Genomic DNA, 19,118 nt, shown 5'->3' on the forward strand with positions numbered 1-19,118 from the left:
AATAGACTATCAATTCTTTTCCACATCTAGAATTACAGAAGCACGAGCTCTTACCTTAACTGGGAAGCTACATTTTCCAGTACGAACCCCTTCTTCATCTGTCTGCCACTGATGTGGACGACTGGCCTCTGGAACATAAACATCTTTCTTTCTCCTAAAACTTTGCCGTAGTTTATTCATTTTAATTTTTACAACCTGCAGACAGAGTAAAAGAAATATGAAAAAGAAGTTATTATCTTCTCATATATTTAAACTTCGGATTACTATGCTGATAAAAAACGAATGTTCCAAATTAAACATTTTGGTTTAATAGAAAATGAGCAATTAGTATCCCTCTTCTTAGAGTAACTCTAAGCTCAAACAAATCATTTCATTTTTCAAAAAAACAACTATAATACTAATTCAAATAACTTCTATGATTTGAAGAGATGTTATTCTAAGAAGTTTCAAGCATTTTAATTGTAATAATCCAATGAATATTCCTATTGATCTACCCCTCAAATCCATTCTAATTCCCGAATAAGGAAATCTGTACATGTAGGTCAAATTATAGACTGCTAACGATTTCTGAAAACATTTTGAAAAGTTTCATACTTATTAGGAAAAAAACCATTTCTAAACACTAAAATTTAGGACCTTTTTGACTTACTATTAGAAAACATTAAACAAAGCATGGACTGTAACCACCTTTTCATAAAGATGTTTTATAAAAAGGAAGAAAATAAAGTTTCCTTTAAACATACTTAAAGAAGAAGTTCTACTAGGATTAAATTATTCTAAAGAAAAAAATTCTTGCAAGTAGTATAACATCAGAATGTACTTTCATATCTATAATTATTACAGAATGAAAGTAAACTAATAGCTTTCCATTATAAAGGTCCAAGTCTCATCATTAACTCTGTAAATTAAAAGGGATTAAACTATAGTCAATTTTTGGTTTTGTTACTAGAAGAGGTACCTCTCTGATGTCCTCAGTAGAAATCACAAAACTACAGGGAAGGAAGACCTAACTGATAAAAAACAACAGGACATTCAAGAACCTATGAATAAATGTAATGAATAAGTGTCCCTTTACAGAGCAGGTCTCAAAATCTGAAACCAATATCTCCAGTTTTCTGTTAAGGAGCATAGCATTGTTCATTCTTTCCCTGAAGGGATTTAACCACCTCAACCAGCCTCAAAGAGATCTTAACTTTTGAAAATGATGTGACAAAGGTATAAAAGGAAACGTCTCTGTCAGAGTGTTAAATAGCAAGGAATTGAACATTAGTTCCCACATGACACCAATGAAAAGCTTCAAAAATCAAAGTTAGCATTCTGAGGAAAATAATTTTGTATTTTAAAATGCATAATGCCACACCAGAACTATTACTAAATTAGCTAATTTGCACAGACAAGCCAATCTTACCACACATCTTCTTAAAAGGTAAAAATTCTGACAAATGGCAATGTAAAAACCCCTGGGTTTTCTAAAAATGAATTTATTTTTTCTCAAATCACAATTGATTTGTAGAGTGTATGAAGTAGATACTAAATAATCACACGACTGGACAAAAGGTAGTCCACTCTTTTGCCTTTAAGTAGGCATTCCTAAACTACTTTAAATAAGAGTCTACCTTAATCTAATAGGCTCCCCTCATTCCTCCCCAAAATTCCACAACCTTTCCTGACAATACATCCTGTTATTACTTCCTCGTATCATACTTTAACGTTTATTTATTTTTGAGACAGAGAGAGACAGAGCATGAACGGGGGAGGGTCAGGGAGAGGGAGACACAGAATCCGAAACAGGCTCCAGGCTCTGAGCTGTCAGCACAGAGCCCGACGTGGGACTTGAACTCACGGACCGTGAGATCATGACCTGAGCCAAAGTCGGCAGCTTAACCGACTGAGCCACCCCGGTGCCCCAACCTCGTATCATACTTTAAAACATATACACAAATATAAATATAAGAAAATAAAAAAATACCTATATCCTTGCTCAAGTTGGCACTCTGAGAATCTTGAGGTAAAAAGCCCAAGAGATTCCTTTCTTCTTAATTTCTTTCTCTTAGCAAAAAAAGAGGCGTAGGGGGGGTAACCTACACTCAGTTGTCCTGGTCAGACACCTGAAAGTCATCTCCTCATTCACTCTTTCTCTGACCAACAATTCTGCTGCTTTTGCCTCCTTAGTATATCTTGAATTCATTCCCCCACCCACCACATCAGTTCTATCCTCAGACATTTTTGTGTAAATTATTGCCAAAGTCTATTACTTAATGGTTGCTTTGCTTCCAAGAAAGGTCCATTCTAATCTGTTCTCTTGATTACTGCCAGAGCGCTTTATAAAACACAAATCTGACCATGCAATTACTCAGCTTAAAATCCTTCACTTGCTTCACAATACTTTCCAGATAAAGTCCAAATTCCTAAACTTGGCAAAACACAGTCCTTTTTCATCTGGCTTCACTCACCAATCCCCATTGACATGCTAAGCTCCAGCCACACTAAACTACTTACAACTCTCCAAACAAGGCATGCCCTCTTTCAGAGCCTATTTGTGTGTTCCTCCATCTGCCTAGCAAGACCTTTCCCCATTTGCCTCTGATTAAAGTCTACTCATCTTTGAAGAGTCAACTTGGGAGTCTTCAGGGAAGCTAGTAGCATTGTCTTCTTGACAAGCCCCTAGCTGGATGGGGTTAGGTCCTTCCATTTCATATGATTCCCATTAATATCCTTGGATTACTTCTTTTACTGCACTCATCAAACCTAACAGCAATTTTCTATTTCCTTAATAGTAAACTGTATCTTATGTATTTAAATACTACCCCTGCATCTTAACACAGGATCTCTCATATACATGGCACACTATAAATTTGAAGAAATAAAAGATAAAATAGACCCCCATCATATTAGATAATATTTACCAGGTAGGATAAATGTAGACATATAGGAGCAGAGAGAATCACCGGTGTTGGAAGAGACTGCAGAGATAATGGTAGGCCAGCCTCCCACTGACAAAAGAACCACCTTGACAACTTCCCTTAAAGGAAGACATATGGTCTCTGTCTAAATAACTCTAGTATAGGTTTATTTCATCTTTGGGCAGTTACTTATTGTTGTACATTCTGCTGACCAATAAGAGAACAGAGTAGAAGTGTCAAGATTTGGAATCTAAATATCTTGTGACTGGGGCCCAAGTGGCTCAGTTGGTTAAGCGTCTGACTCTTGGCTTCAGCTCAGGTTATGACCTCATGGTTCATGAGTTTGAGCCCTGCTTCGGGCTCTGTGTTGACAGTGTGGAGCCTGCTTGGGATTCTCTCCCCGCCCTCCCCCCCCCCCCCCGCCACTCTCTCCCTGTCCCTCCCCTGTGCATACTGTATCTCTCAAAAATTAAAAAAAAAAAATCTTGTGACTTTCAGTACTAAAATCGTTATCAGCATTTCTACAGAGAGTATTACTTGTCAGTGATTTTCAAATTATGCTTTAAGTAGCCCTAGGATTTCCAGGGAGGAGACCCAGATGCCACTGGTTGGTTGTGGAAATAAAGAGAACAAAGTTAGAAGACTACACTCAATTCAGGAGGGACATCAGGTCCCTGTCACAGCTTCAAACAGACAAACTCCACTTTATCTGATTCACATATTGGGGTTCCATATATGTTTAAGGAAAGGGTTTCATGGCTGAAAATTTTTTGAAAATGAGTGATATAATCATAACAGTTCTAAAATGAACTTGGCAAAATGAAAATATAATAATATCTTGCTTATTACTTCTTAATGAGTAACTACCAATGGTTTGTAAATAACCAAGGGAGAGACCAAACATTCTGTTTTCAAGTAATCTATATATAATGATTTTGCTTACAAAGACAAAGGAGACAACAAGAAAAAATACAAAACCTGTTAATATAAGGTAACATTCACTACAGGCCCTCCATAAAGTTAAACTTTACTACCAAATAAAGAAAATCATACCCCTTGAGAAAGTCCTGGTTGAACACAGGTAAAGTATATATTTCTGTTAGTATAAAAAATGAGAACAAAAAATCTTACTTTGGGGGCGCCTGGGTGGCTCAGTCGGTTAAGCGGCCGAGTTCGGCTCAGGTCATGATCTCATGGTCTGTGAGTTCAAGCCCCGCGTCGGGCTCTGTGCTGACAGCTCAGAGCCTGGAGCCTGTTTCAGATTCTGTGTCTCCCTCTCTCTGACCCTCCCCCATTCATGCTCTGTCTCTCTCTGTCTCAAAAATAAATAAACATTAAAAAATTTTTTAAAAAAATCTTACTTTTACCACAAACTAAATTAAAAAAAAAAGTCATCCCCATTGTACTAGCTAGACATAATTGCCAAATGTAGAAAATCTCTTCACAGTTCTCATTCTTAACTGCTCTGCAAAATTTGACACCATGATCCCAGCTCTCCTTTGTACACTTCTTTCCTTGTTGTCTCTCCCCACCCCAATACCCTACACCTCTGGTTTATCTTCTTCACCTCTGTTGCTGCCGATACTCTGAGGGCTTCCTCTACCCTTTCCCACCCACTGAGGGTATTCCCCAAATATCGGTCCTCAATTTGTACTCCCTTGTTTATACTATCACTCTTGGTGAAATAATCAACTTAAACCATCACTCCAACTGTGATGATTTCCCAATAATAATAATCTTACTCTTGTATTCAAATTCCTCTATTTAGGTGCGTTGGTGTTGCTCAAATACATCAATTTAAAGTTAAATCATCACCTCTTACCTCCCCTTAAGTCCTCCCCTTCTGTCTGACCCAATTTGTTTGGGTCAGTAAAAACTGAGAACTTACTATGTGCTGGGCCCTGTTGCAGATGCTAGTGGATACAGAAATTAATAAGACAATTTGCCTTTAGGTGGCTCTCTCCTCTCATAAAAGGTTAATGTAATAATAGCACTATGCAAAGTATGCTCTGGAAGCACAATCAAGGCTCAGGAAACATTTCCTATAGAAGACATTGCCCGAGTTAACTTTTAAAGGGAGAACAAAAATTGGCCACATACAATAAGGAGGGAAAAGATATTCCAGGCAGAGGCAACAGCATCAACAAACAAATAGATGCAGGAAATCAAATGCTAGGCAGCAATTCAAGAAGAGTGCAGACAAAGATCAGGTGCTGATTTCATCCTACAGACAGCCAGAAGCCACTAAAAGGTTTTACACGCGTCAATGACATGGTCAGAATTGCAACATAGTTAGATTATTCTGGTGGTAGTATGGAAAACAAATCTGAGGGCAAAAGACTATAAATGAGTTAGAAGGAGTTTTAAATAGTCTAGGCAATTTATGAAAACAGCTTGAACTAGGCCAGTGGTAGTGGTGTAGCTAGAAAAAGGGAAATGAAAAGTTTAAAAGTAAGAGTAGCAAAGAGAATTGAGTCAACATGATATATCTGCTGCAGGAAATTTTCTTTTGCCCAGGGTGATAAGACTAAACCAGTAATTAGCTTCACTGTTTGCTCCAAGAAATTCTTGCAAACTAACTTATCTGGGCAAACAGTGTGTGCATTAGAGCAAACAGGTCTCCTGACAGGATAACAAATTGCTTCAAGACCGTTTTCTTATTATGTCCACTAATTCTAAATATCATGTCAAAACTCTGCCCATCCCAAACAGTTCCCCATCTTGAAGGACGTGCCTTAAACCACATGAGTACAAATCTCAAATCCCTAGAAATACTCTTTCCTGACTTCCCCTAACTACCAAGACTCTGTCAAAGTGGTGCTTGCCCTTGTTGCAGTAAGTTTAACAACCTCAGCTTTGCTGAATCAACAGGATTCTTTTGATGGGGAAAGTCAATGGCAGGAATTGGTGACAGATTATGGATGTTAAGGAAGAGAAAGAAATCCAAATATGAGTCCTAAGTTTTAGTTATGCCTCAGCAAAATGAATTGTTGAATTTGAGGGGGATGCTGATAGGGCTTCCATGTAGGGATGTGTATAGGCTTCTCTTGGGGGAGAGGTCAGGGCAGTGATAGACAGTCATTATAGGTGTAATTTTTCCGGTGAATGTCTCTTCATTTTCCTCTTTTTCCCTAATAGAAGGTAGGATACAGTAAACAGAATTAAACTCAGCTTACTTAAACATGGTAAGAAGTGCACGCACTACATAATTGGCCAGTATGTACTAATACATACAGCCATACCAGTGATTACATTTTTGCAATGCTTACATTCTAGATAGTAAATAGCCACTGTGCTAGATTTCTCTCCTATCCATCACTTCACCTTCCACAACTCAACAACTAATAGGTTAATACCCAGTTTAACAGAGTACTAAGGCCAGTGAAGGTTTTGATTGGCCAGTAACAATACAAGTCAGATTCCAAAGTCCCATCTCTCTCAGGCACACCTGTTGGCTTCCTACATGGTTCTCAGAGGGTTGCCCTCCCTTTGTGGGCAACTGCCTGGTCCAATGAGGAGGATGCAATAACTCTCCATTCTGTCCACCATGTTGGTCCCCATCTCGAAATATTCCAGGTGAGATCAGGAATAGACGAGTTAGAGAAGACAGCACCGTAAACAGTGACACTAGCTATCCAGTAGTCAAACAGACCAAATAGCTCTTCATTAATGGATAAAATAGCAAGATCCAATTATATGCTGTCTCCAGTAAACCTACTTTTTTTATTAAAAAATTTTTTTTAATGTTTATTTTTGAGAGACAGAGAGACAGAGCATGAGCAGGGGAGGAGCAGAGAGAGAGGGAGACACAGAACCTGAAGCAGGCTCATGAACTGCGAGATCATGACCTGAGCCAAAGTGGGACGCTTAACCAACTGAGCCACCCAGGCGCCCCTACAGTAAACCTATTTTAAACATAAAGACACAAATAGGTTAAAAGTAAAAAGACAAAAAACAATACACCACATTAATAGTAGTCAAAATAAAGCTGGAGTGGCTGTACATTCCCTTCTCAATAACCAATAGAATAAGTAGGCAGAATCAGCAAGTATATAAACAGCAAAACTTGAACAACAGTATCAACCAACATGATCTGATTGACATTTATAGAATTCTTCTATCCAATGATAACAGATTATACATTCTTCTGCAGTGCATGTGGAACATTTAGCAACATAGACCATGTTCTGGGCCATAAAACAACTCTCAAATTTAAAAGGAATCATACAAAGTATGATGTCTAACAACAATGGAATTAAATCACCAATATTTGTAAACTACGTTTCAAAATAGCCCATGGGTCAAAGTACAAATCAAAAGGGAATTCAGAAAGTATTTTGGACTAAATGAAAACACAATCTATAAAAATTTACAGGATGCTGCAAAAGCAATACTTAGCAAGATAGCACTAAACCAGTGCTTTTCAACCAGGGACATTCACTGCATATCTGAACACATTTGGCAACATCTGGAAATATTTTTGGTTGTTCCCAGGGAGGTGCTATTGGCATCTAGTGGGTATTGGCCAGGGACACTGCTAAACATCCTATAGGACAGCCCCACAACAAAGAATCATCTAGCTTAAAATGTCAATAGTGCCACTACTGAGAAACCCTGCACTAAATATCTATTTTTATAAGCTTATTTATTTGTTTTGAGAGAGAGAGAGAGAGGGAGGGAGGGAGGGGAAGGACAGAGAGAGAGAGAGGGGGAGAGAGAGTGAATTCCAAGCAGGCTCTGCACTATCAGGTTCTGCACTTGAACTCATAAACCATGAGATCATGACCTGAGCCAAATGTGGACGCTTAACTGACTGAGCTCCCCAGGTGCCCCAAAATGTCTGTACTTTTTGTTTTTAAAAGAAAGGTCTTACTTAACCATGTCCTAAGCTTCCACCTATAGAAACTAAAGGGACAAAGAAGTGCAAAGTAAGCAGAAAAAAGGAAAGAGTAGAGATCAGAACAGAAAGCAGTAAAAAGTAGGAAAATAAAAACAGAAAAAAGGAAACCAAAAGATTATTCTTTGAGAAGATCAACAAAACTGATAAACCTGTAGCCACATTGATCAGGGGGTAAAAAGATACAAATGACCAATATCAAGAACGAAAGAATGTCATCACTATAGAAAAGAATAATAAGGGAATATTATGAACAAGTTTAGGCTAACAAATTCATTGATAACATGGAAAAATACCTTGCAAGTGCCAAACTACCACAGCTCACTTAAGACGAAATAGATAACATAAACAGTCCTATACCTAACCTATTAATGAAATTGGATTCATAGTTAAAAATCTTTCCACAAAGATAACTCCTGGGCTATGGATTCACTGATGAATTCTACCAAACATTTAAGAAATCATACCAATTCTATGGGGCATCTGGGTGGCTCAGTCGGTTGGGTGTCCAACTTTGGCTCAGGTCATGATCTCACAGCTTGTGAGTTCCAGCCCTGTGTCGGGGTCTGTGCTGACAGCTCAGAGCCTGGAGCCTGCTTCGGATTCTGTGTCTCCCTCTCTCTGTGTCCCTCCCCTGCTTGTACTCTGTCTCTGTCTCTGTCTCTCTCAAAAATAAAGATTAAACAAAAATTAAAAAAAAAAAAGAAATCATACCAATTCTATGCAAACTCTTACCAAAATACTGAAGGGCGGGGGGGGGGGGGGAGGGATGAATATTTCTCAAATTCTTCTATCAGGTTAATAAGAGTCTCCTGCTTTGGTTTTCTTTTTCAAGATTGCTTTGGCTATTTGGGGTCTTTTCTGGTTCCATACAAATTTTAGGATTGTTTGTTCTAGCTCTGAGAAGAATGCTGGTGTTATTTTGATAGGGATTGCATTGAATATGTAGATTGCTTTGGGTAGTATCGACATTTTAACAGTATTTGTTCTTCCGAGCCAGGAGCATGGAATCTTTTTCAATTTTTTTTGTGTCTTCTTCAATTTCTTTCATAAGCTTCCTATAGTTTTCAGTGTATAGATTTTTCACCTCTTTGGTTAGATTTATTCCTAGGTATTTTATGGGTTTTGGTGCAACTGTAAATGGGATCGATTCCTTGATTTCTCTTTCTGTTGCTTCATTGTTGGTGTATAGGAATGCAACCGATTTCTGTGCATTGATTTTATATCCTGCAACTTTGCTGAATTCATGAATCAGTTCTAGCAGTTTTTTGGTGGAATCTTTAGGGTTTTCCATGTAGATATCATGTTATCTGCGAAGAGTGAAAGTTTGGCCTCCTCCTGGCTGATTTGGATGCCTTTTATTTCTTTGTGTTGTCTGATTGCAGAGGTTAAGACTTCCAATACTATGTTGAATAACAGTGGCAAGAGTGGACATCCCTGTCATGTTCCTGACCTTAGGGGGAAAGCCCTCAATTTTTCCCCATCGAGGATGATATTAGTGTTGGGTCGTTCATATATGGCTTTTATGATCTCGAGGTACGCTCCTTCTATCCCTACTTTCTTGAGGGTTTTTATCAAGAAAGGATGCTGTATATTGTCAAATGCTTTCTCTGCATCTATTGAGAGGATCATATGGTTCTTGTCCTTTCTCTTATTGATGTGATGAATCACGTTAATTGTTATGCGGATATTGAACCAGCCCTGCATCCCAGGTATAAATCCCATGTGGTCGTGGTGGATAATTTTTTTTAATGTATTGTTGGAGCCGGTTGGCTAATATCTTGTTGAGGACTTTTGCATCCCTGTTCATCAGGGATATTGGTCTATAGTTCTCCTTTTTAGTGGGGCCTTTGTCTGGTTTTGGAATCAAGGTAATGCTGGCTTCATGGAATAAGTTTGGAAGTTTTCCTTCCATTTCTATTTTTTGGAACAGCTTCAAGAGAATAGGTGTTAACTCTTCCTTAAATGTTTGGTAGAATTCCCCTGGAAAGCCATCTGGCCCTGGACTCGTTTTTTGGCAGATTTTTTATTACTAATTTGATTTCTTTACTGGTTATGGGTCTGTTCAAATTTTCTATTTCCTCCTGTTTCGGTTTTGGTAGTGTATATGTTTCTAGGAATTTGTCCATTTCTTCCAGATTGCCCATTTTCTTGGCATATAATTGTTCATAATATTCTCTTATTATTGTTTTTATTTCTGCTGTATTGGTTGTGATCTCTTCCATTCTTGATTTTATTTATTTCGGTCCTTTCCTTTTTGATCAAACTGGCTGGTGATTTATCAATTTTATTAATTCTTTCAAAGAACCAGCTTCTGGTTTCATCAATCTGTTCTATTGTTTTTTTGTTTTTTGGGTTTTTTTTGGTTTCAATAGCATTAATTTCTGCTCTAATCTTTATTACTTCCTGTCTTCTGCTGGTTTTGGGTTTTATTTGCTGTTCTTTTTCCAGCTCTTTAAGGTGTAAGGTTATGTTGTGTATCTGAGATCTATGCTTTCCTCTTATGACCACCTTTGCTGCGTCCCAGAGGTTCACAGTTCCTGAGATTGAGCCCCAAGTCAGGCTCTGTGCTGACAGCATGGAACCCACTTGGAATTCTCTCTCTACCTCTCTTTCCACCCCTCCCCCGGCTCACATGTGTGTATGTGCATGCTCTCTCTCTCTCAAAATAAACATACATTAAAAAAAAAAAGCTATAGACCCATATCTCTCATGAGCATACATGCAAAAATTCTAAACAAAATTTTAGCAAATCAAACCAAACAAAACATTAAAAGGATAATACATCATGACTACATGGAGTTTTTCTAAGAAATGCAGTTAAGTAACATTCAAAAATCAATGTAATTCACCTTATTAGCAAAATTTAAATGTCCCTATCAATATTTAAGTTTGAAGCTATATCTTTTCTTCCTTGAATTCAAAGATTATACTGAGATTTTTTTTTAATGGGTTAAAAGTCAACTAATTTTAAGCATAATATTTACATATATCATAGAAAGTTAATACCTAGCCCTGATTTTTTGGTGTGAATTACAGTCATGTACTCCCAACTCCACCTCAGATGTCTTCAAATCAAATTCATGTTTCCTTTCAATCAAGCTCATCCCCCTGATTTTCCTATTCTACGTAACATTTTTACAACCATCAAAGCTTTACAATTATAACAGCAAACTCTGGGTGTGGAGCCTGATGCTGGGCTCATTCTTACAACCATGAGATCATGACTAGAGCTGAAATCAAGAGGCGGGTGCTGGCGCGCCTGGGTGGCTCAGTTGGTTGAGCGTCCGACTTCGCCTCAGGTCATGATCTCGCGGTTCAGGTCGTGGGTTCAAGCCCCGTGTCAGGCTCTGTACTGACAGCTTGGAGCCTGCTTTGGATTCTGTGTCTCCCTCTCTCTGCCCCTCCCTGGCTCGCACTCTGTCTCTCTCTCTCTCTCTCTCAAAAATAAAGAAACATTACAAAAAATTTTTTTAAATAAAAAAAGGGTAAAATTATAAAAAAAAGAGAAAAGAGGTTTCACATTTATTTGAAGATAAGATTTGTTTTACTCAGCATCCCGTAGACATTTGTTCATGTAACTTTTAATTTACATATTACAAAACCTTGAATATTTTAATTAAAACTTATTAGTAAGTATTTATTGACTATCTACCATGCCATAAAGCAATAAAAAGAACAAAAAAAGCCTGCCTCTATGAAGATAGAAAATAAGTAGGCAGATTATTTACAGATAAGATCAAATAAGTTTTCAGCATGTTTGCAAACTGGGTATTAAACACAGCCTTTATTAAAAATTAAATTATACACCATATAATAAAATAAATTATTAAAAATTTTAAAGTTTATTTCTCTTGAGAAAGGAGAGAAAGCACACAAGGGAAAGAGAATCCCAAGCAGGCTCCGTGCTGTCAGTGCAAGCCCAACTCAGGGCTCCATCCCACAGACTGTGAGATCATAACCTGAGCCGAAATCACGAGCCAGATAATTAACCAACTGAGTCATCCAGGCGCCCCTAAATAAGTTATTTTATTTTATTATTTTTTATTTTTAAAAATACAATTTATTATCAAATTAGCTAACATACAGTGTGTACAGTGTGCTGTTGGTTTTGGGGGTAGATTCCTATGATTCATTGCTTACATATAACACCCATGCTCATCCCAACAAGTGCCTCCTCAATGCCTATCACCCATTTTCCCCTCTCCCCTGCCCCCCACATCAACTCTCAGTTTGTTCTCTGTATTTAAGCATCTCCTATGGTTTGTCTCCCTCCCTCTCTGTTTTAACTATTTTTTCCCCTTCCCTTCCCCCATGGTCTTCTGTTAAGTTTCTCAAGTTCCACGTATGAGTGAAAACATATGATATCTGCCTTTCTCTGAATGACTTATTTCACTTAGCATAATACCCTCTAGTTCCATCCACATTGCTGCAAATGGCAGGATTTCATTCTTTCTCATTGCCAAGTAGTAGCCCATTGTATATATAAACCACATCTTCTCTATCCATTCATCAATTGATGGATATTTAGGCTCTTTCCATAGTTTGGCTATTGTTGAAAGTGCTATAAATATTGGGGTACATGTATCCCTATGAATCAGCACTCCTGTATCCTTTGGATAAATTCCTAGTAGTGCTATTGCTGGGTCATAGGGTAGTTCTATTTTTAATTTTTTGAGAAACTTCCATACTGTTTTCCAGAGCGGCTGCACCAGTTTGCATTCCCACCAGCAGTGTAAGAGGGTTCCCATTTCTCCACATTCTTGCCAGCATCTGTTGTTTCCTGAGGTGTTAATTTTAGCCACTCTGACCAGTGTGAGGTGGTACCTCCATGTGGTTTTGATTTCTATTTCCCTGATGATGAGTGACGTTGAGTATCTTCTCATGTGTCTGTTGGCCATCTGGATGTCTTCTTTGGAAAAGAGTCTATTCATGTCTTCTGCCCTTTTCTTCACTGGATTATTTGTTTTTTGGGTGTTGAGTCTGGTAAGTTCTTTATAGATTTTGGATACTAATCCTTTATCTGGTATGTCATTTGCAAATATCTTTTCCCATTCCATTGGTTGCCTTTTAGTTCTGTTGATTGTTTCCTTTGCAGTGCAGAAGCTTTTTATCTTGATGAGGTCCCAATATTCATTTTTGCTTTTAATTCCCTTGCCTTTGGAGACGTGTAGAGCAAGAAGTTGCTGTGGCTGAGGTCAAAGAGGTTGTTGCCTGTTTTCTCCTCTAGAGGTTTGATGATTTCCGGTCTCACATTTAGGTCTTTCATCTATTTTGAGTTTATTTTTGTGTATGGTGTAAGGAAGTGGTCTAGTTTCATTCTTCTGCAGGTTGCTGTCCAGTTCTCCCAGCACCATTTGCTAAAGAGACTGTCTTTTTTCCATTGGATACTCTTTCCTGCTTTGTCAAAGATTAGTTGGCCATACATTTGTGGGTCCAATTCTAGGTTCTCTGTTCTATTCCACTGGTCTATGTGTCTGTTTTTGTGCCAATACCACACTGTCATGATGATTACAGTTTTGTGGTAGAGGCTAAAGTCTGGGACTGTGATGCCTCCCACTTTGGGTTTCTCCTTCAATATTACTTTGGCTATTTGGGGTCTTTTGTGGTTCCACACAAATTTTAGGTTTGTTCTAGCTTTGAGAAGAATGCTGGTGCAATTCTGATTGGGATTGAATTGAATGTGTAGATTACTTTGGGTAGTATTGACATTTTAACAATATTTATTCTTCCAATCCATGAGCATGGAATGTTTTTCCATTTCTTTCAGTCTTCTTCATCAATTTTCTTCATAAGTCTTCTATAGTTTTCAGCATACAGATCTTTTACATCTTTGGTTAGGTTTAGTCCTAGGTATTTTATGGTTCTTGGTACAATTGTAAATGGGACTGATTTCTTGACTTCTCTATTGCTTCATTATTGGTGTGTAGAAATGCAACTGATTTCTGTACACTGATTTTGTATCCTGTGACTTTGCTGAATTCATGTATCAGTTCTCTCAGCTTTTTGGTGGAGCCTTTTTCGGGTTTTCCATGTAGAGTATCATGTTGTCTGTAAAAAGTGAAAGTTTGACTTCTTCTTTGCCAATGTGGATGCCTTTTATTTCATTTTGTTGTCTGACTGTTAAGGCTAGGACTTCCAACACTATGTTAAACAACAGTGGTGAGAGTGGACATCCCTGTCATGTTCCTGGTCTTAGGGGGAAAGCTCTCAGTTTTTCCCAATTGAGGATGATATTAGCTGTGGGCTTTTCATATATGGTTTTTATGTTTAGGTATGTTCCTTCTATCCCAACTTTCTTGAAGGTTTTTATTAAGGAAGGATGCTGTATTTTGTCAAATGCTTTTTCTTCCTCTATTGACAGGATCACATGGTTCTTATCCTTTCTTTTATTCATGTGATGTATCACAGTGATTGATTTGCAAATATTGAACCAGGCTTGCAGCCCAGGAATGAATACCACTTGATCATGGTGAATAATTCTTTTTATATGCTGTTGAATTCGCTTTACTAGTACCTTGTTGAGAATTTCTGCATCCAGATTCATCAGAGATATTGGCATCTAAATCTCCTTTTTAGTAGAGTCTTTGTCTGGTTTGGGAATCAAAGTAATGCTGGCTTCATAGAATGAGTCTGGAAGCCTTCCTTCCATTTCTATTTTTTGGAACAGCTTGAGAAGGATAGGCATTAACTCTGCTTTAAATGTCTTGTAGAATTCCCCTAGGAAGCCATCTGACCTAGGACTCTTATTTGTTGGGAGATTTTTGATACCTGATTCAATTTCTTCACTAGTTATGGGTCTGTTCAAATATTCTATTTCTTCCTGTTTGAGTTTTGGTAGTGTGTGGGTATCTAGGAATTTGTCCTTCTCTTCCAGGTTATCCAGTTTGTTGGCACATAATTTTTCCTAATATTCTCTGATAATTGTTTGTATTTCTGAGGGGCTAGGTGTGATAAGTCCAGTTTCACTTGTGATTTTATCTATTTGGGTCCTCTCTCTTCTTTTTGAGAAGTCTGGCTAGGGGTTTATCAATTTTTTTTTTTTTTTCAAAAAACCACCTCTCAGTTTCATTTCATTCTTAGTTTAAAATCTAGTTTGTCTGATATTCATTGATCTGTTCTACTCTTTTTTTCGATTCTATATTTTTTATTTCTGCTCTAATCTTTATTATTTCTCTTCTTCTGCTGGCCTTGGGGTTTATTTGCTGTTCTGCTTCTAGTTCCTTTAGGTGTGCTGTTAAATTTTGTATTTTAGATTTTTCTTGTTTTTTGAGATAGGTCTGGATTGCAATGTATTTTCCTCTTAGGACTGCCTTTGCTGCATCCCAAAGGGTTTGGACTTTCATTTTCATTTTCACTTGTTTCCATATATTTTTAAATTTCTTCTTTAATTGCTTGGTTTACCCATTCATTCTTTAGTAAGATGTTTAACCTCCATGCATTTGGAGGTTTTCCAGGCTTTTTTCTGTAGTTGATTTCAAGTTTCAAAGCACTGTGATCTGAAAATGTGCATGGTATGATCTCAATTATTTTATATTTATTGAGGGCTATTGTGTGACCCAGTATGTGATCTATCTTGGAGGATGTTCCATGTGCACTTGAGAAGAATGTGTATATTCTGCTGCTTTTGGATATAAAGTTCTGAATATACCTGTCAAGTCCATCTGGTCCAGTGTATCATTCAGGGACCTTGTTTCTTTATTGACTTTCTGCCTAGATTATCTGTCCATTGTTGTAAGTGGAGTATTAAAGTAACCTGCAATTACCGCATTCCTATCAATAAGATTGCTTATGTTTGTGATTGTTTTATATATTTGGGGCTTCCAAATTGGGTGCATAAAAATTTATAATTGTTAGCTCTTCTTGGTGGATAGACCCCATAATTATAATATAATGCCTTTCCTCATCCCTTGTTATAGTCTTTTAGTTTAAAATCTAGTTTGTCTGATATGGCTAAGTATGGCTATTTCAGCTTTCTTTTGACTTCTAGTAGCATGTTACATGGTTCTCCATCCCCTTTCAACCTGAAGGTGTCCTCAGGTCTAAAATGGGTCTCTTGTAGACAGCAAATAGATGGGTCTTGATTTTTATCCATTCTGATACCCTATGTCTTTTGATTGGAGCGTTTAGTCCATTTACATTCAGTGTTATTATTAAAAGATATGGATTTAGTGTCATTGTATTATCTGTAGGTTTCATGCTTGTAGTGATTTCTCTGGTCCTTTGTAGTCTTTGCAACAATCCAAAGAATCCTCCTTAGGATCTCTTGTAGGGCTGGTTTAGTGGTGATGAACTCTTTCAGTTTTTGTTTATCTGGGAAAACCTTTGTCTTTCCTTCCATTCTCAATTGGCAGTCTCGCTGGATAAAGGAATCTTAGCTGTATATTTTTCCTATTCACAACATTGAATATTTCCCACCACTCCTTCTGGCCTGACAAGTTTCAGTAGATAGGTCTGCTACTTACCTTCATGCGGCTACCCCTGTATATTTTATTATTTTTTAAAGGTTTATTTTTCAGAGAGATAGAGCATGCACGCTCACATGAGCATGAGCAGGGGAGGGGCAGAAAGAAAGGGAGAATCCGAAGCAGGCTCCAGGCTCTGAGCTGTCAGCACACAGCCCAGTGTGGGGCTCAAACTCACAAACCATGAGATCATGACCTGAGCTGAGACTGGATGCTTAACTGACTGAGCCACCCAGGTGCCCCCTAAATAAGTTATTTAAAACAAAGGTAATAAATACTAAAAACTTATCACTTCCTGATCATTTTATTACATTTTATTATTTATGCTCCTGAAGTTATTTATGATTTTGTATCTGTATGTGGAAAAAGTATGTAATGCTAGGCTATTCTGTATCTCCACAACATCATATTCAGTGACTTCATGTTGGTGGCTTGAAATCAGCCATAGTGGAAGTATTTACACCACGGAATTTGGCAAAACCTACTAATCATAGCTTGAATGATTGTTTTATTAATGTCCGGATCTAAGAAATTGATGGAGAAAATGTTAATGTTGACTAAATTCAAAAGCGTGTGCTGTCTAGAACCATTACATTATGAACTACACAAAAATGGAGAACATATTCTTCTAGTAATTGAAAACTACTATCCAATTCAGCAAAGAAGTTTCTCACATCATCAACATGCCAGGGAAATGTTGACATACACCTTCATTGCTTCACTTTGACCTTAGTCATTAGCACAAACCAAAACATCAACCATCCTTCAAGCTACAACTACACAGAGAACTAGTAGTGACACATTTACTAGCACACCACTGACTAGTATGTTAGAAGATGGTAAGTGCTATACACAAAAATATGAACAGTGTTAAGAGGGGGATCAGAAGTGCTGGAGGCAGGGATAAAGTTTTAAGTTAAGAAAGTAACATTTGAGCAAAGAATTGAAGGAGCTAAAAAAAGTGAGCTATATGAACAGGATAAGAGTTCCAGAAAACGAAAATAATCAGTGTGAAGCTCCTGAGGGGCTGGCTTGTCTCGAGTGTCTGACAAAAAGAAAGGAGGTCATTGTGTTCAGTGCAAAATGAAGACAATAGAGTAGGAGAGAGGAGACCAAATGGTTACACAGGGCAAAGTCATATAGGGTCCTGTAGGCTAAACACTGATTCTTCCTCTGAGAGAAATGGGAAGTCATTCAAGGTTCTAAACAGAACTTGTTTTGCAATTGGCTGCTGGGTTAAGAATGGATTGAAGAGGGATGCCTGGGTGGCTCAGTCAGTTAAGTGTCCGACTTTGGCTCAGGTCATGATCGCACAGTTTGTGGGTTTGAGCCTTGTGTCAGGCTCTGAGCTGTCTTCGGATTCTGTGTCTCCCTCTCTCTCTGCCCCTCCTCTGTTCACACTCTCTCTCTCGCTCTCAAAAGTAAACAAAAATTAAGGGGCGCCTGGGTGGCTCGTCGGTTAAGCGTCCGACTTCGGCTCAGGTCATGATCTCACAGTCTGTGGGTTCGAGCCCCGCATCGGGCTCTGTGCTGACAGCTGACAGCTCAGAGCCTGGAGCCTGCTCCCGATTCTGTGTCTCCCTCTCTCTCTGGCCCTCCCCTGCTCATGTTCTGTCTCTCTCTGTCGCAAAAATAAATAAAAACAAAAAAAAATTAAAAAAAAAAAAGAATGGATTGAAGATTTCCTTTTTGATTTCTTGGTGGAACCATTCATTGTTTATAGCATGTTCTTTAGATTCACGTATTTGGGATCTTTCCAGTTTTTTTTTTTCTTCCTTGTGATTGATTCCTAGTTTCATAATGTTGTGATCAGAAAAGATGCATGATGGGGCACCTGGGTGGCTCAGTCGGTTAAGCGCTGACTTAGGCTCAGGTCACAATCTCGCGATTTATGAGTTTGAACCCCGCACTGGCCTCTGTGCTGACAGTGTGCAGCCTGGAGCCTGATTCAGATTCTTTGTCTTCCCCTCTACTCCTCCCCTGCTCGTGCTCTGTGTGTCTCTTTCTCTCTCAAAAATAAATAAACGTTAAAAAAAATTTTTTTAAGAAAAGATGCATGAATAGGATTTCAGTTTTTTTGAATCTGTTGAAATTTGTTTTGTGGGCCAGCATAATCTATTCTATAGTATGTTCCAGGTGCACTTGAAAAGAATGTGTATACTCCTGTTTTGGGATGGAATGTTTTGACTGTATCTGTTAGATCCATCTGGTCCAATGTGTCAGTCAAAGCCACTATTTCCTTGTTGATTTTCTGTCTGGATGACTACTATCCATTGATGTAAGTGGGGTGTTAAACTCCCCTACTATTATCGCATTACTGTTAATTTCTTCCTTTATGTCTGTTAATAGTTGCTTTATGTATTTAGGTGCTCCCATGTTGGGTGTATAAACATTTATAATTGTTACATTCTCTTGTTGGATTGTTCCCTTTATGATTACAGTATCCTTCTTTGTCTCTTGTTACATTCTTTGTTGTACATTCTATTTTGCTTATATAAGTATTGCTACCCCAGTTTTCTTTCTACTTCCATTTGCATGAGGAATGTTTTTTCACCCCTTCCCTTTCAATCTGCATGTGTCTTTAGGTCTCAAGTGAGTTTCATAAGTAAACTGCTACAGCCACTGTGGAAAAGAGTATGGAGGTTCCTTAAAATGTTAAAAATAGAATTACCATATGATCCAGTAATTCCACAACTGCAAATTTCCCCAAAGGAAATGAAAACATTGGAGTGCCTGGGCAGCTCGGTTGAGCATCTAACTCTTGATTTCAGCTCAGGTCATGATCTCATAGTTCATGGGATCGAGCCCCACATCAGGCTCTGAGCAGACAGTACAGAGCCTGCTTGGGATTCT

The 19,118-nt window shown here is 38.1% G+C and overlaps 1 protein-coding gene across 9 annotated transcripts in view; it reads right to left on the minus strand.

The window, feature by feature from the left end:
• The window catches only part of NUMB (NUMB endocytic adaptor protein), a 201,087-nt gene that overhangs the window by 74,865 nt on the left and 107,104 nt on the right, over positions 1 to 19,118 (minus strand). For all 9 annotated transcript variants that reach the window (XM_042943711.1, XM_042943715.1, XM_042943713.1 and 6 more), the window contains exon 4: positions 55 to 195. In XM_042943711.1, the coding sequence (XP_042799645.1) occupies positions 55 to 180 (126 nt within the window). In that variant the 5' untranslated portion in view covers positions 181 to 195. The remainder of the gene's footprint in view (positions 1 to 54; positions 196 to 19,118) is intronic.

This window comes from Panthera leo, chromosome B3 (assembly GCF_018350215.1).
Source record: "Panthera leo isolate Ple1 chromosome B3, P.leo_Ple1_pat1.1, whole genome shotgun sequence".
NCBI lineage: Eukaryota > Metazoa > Chordata > Mammalia > Carnivora > Felidae > Panthera > Panthera leo.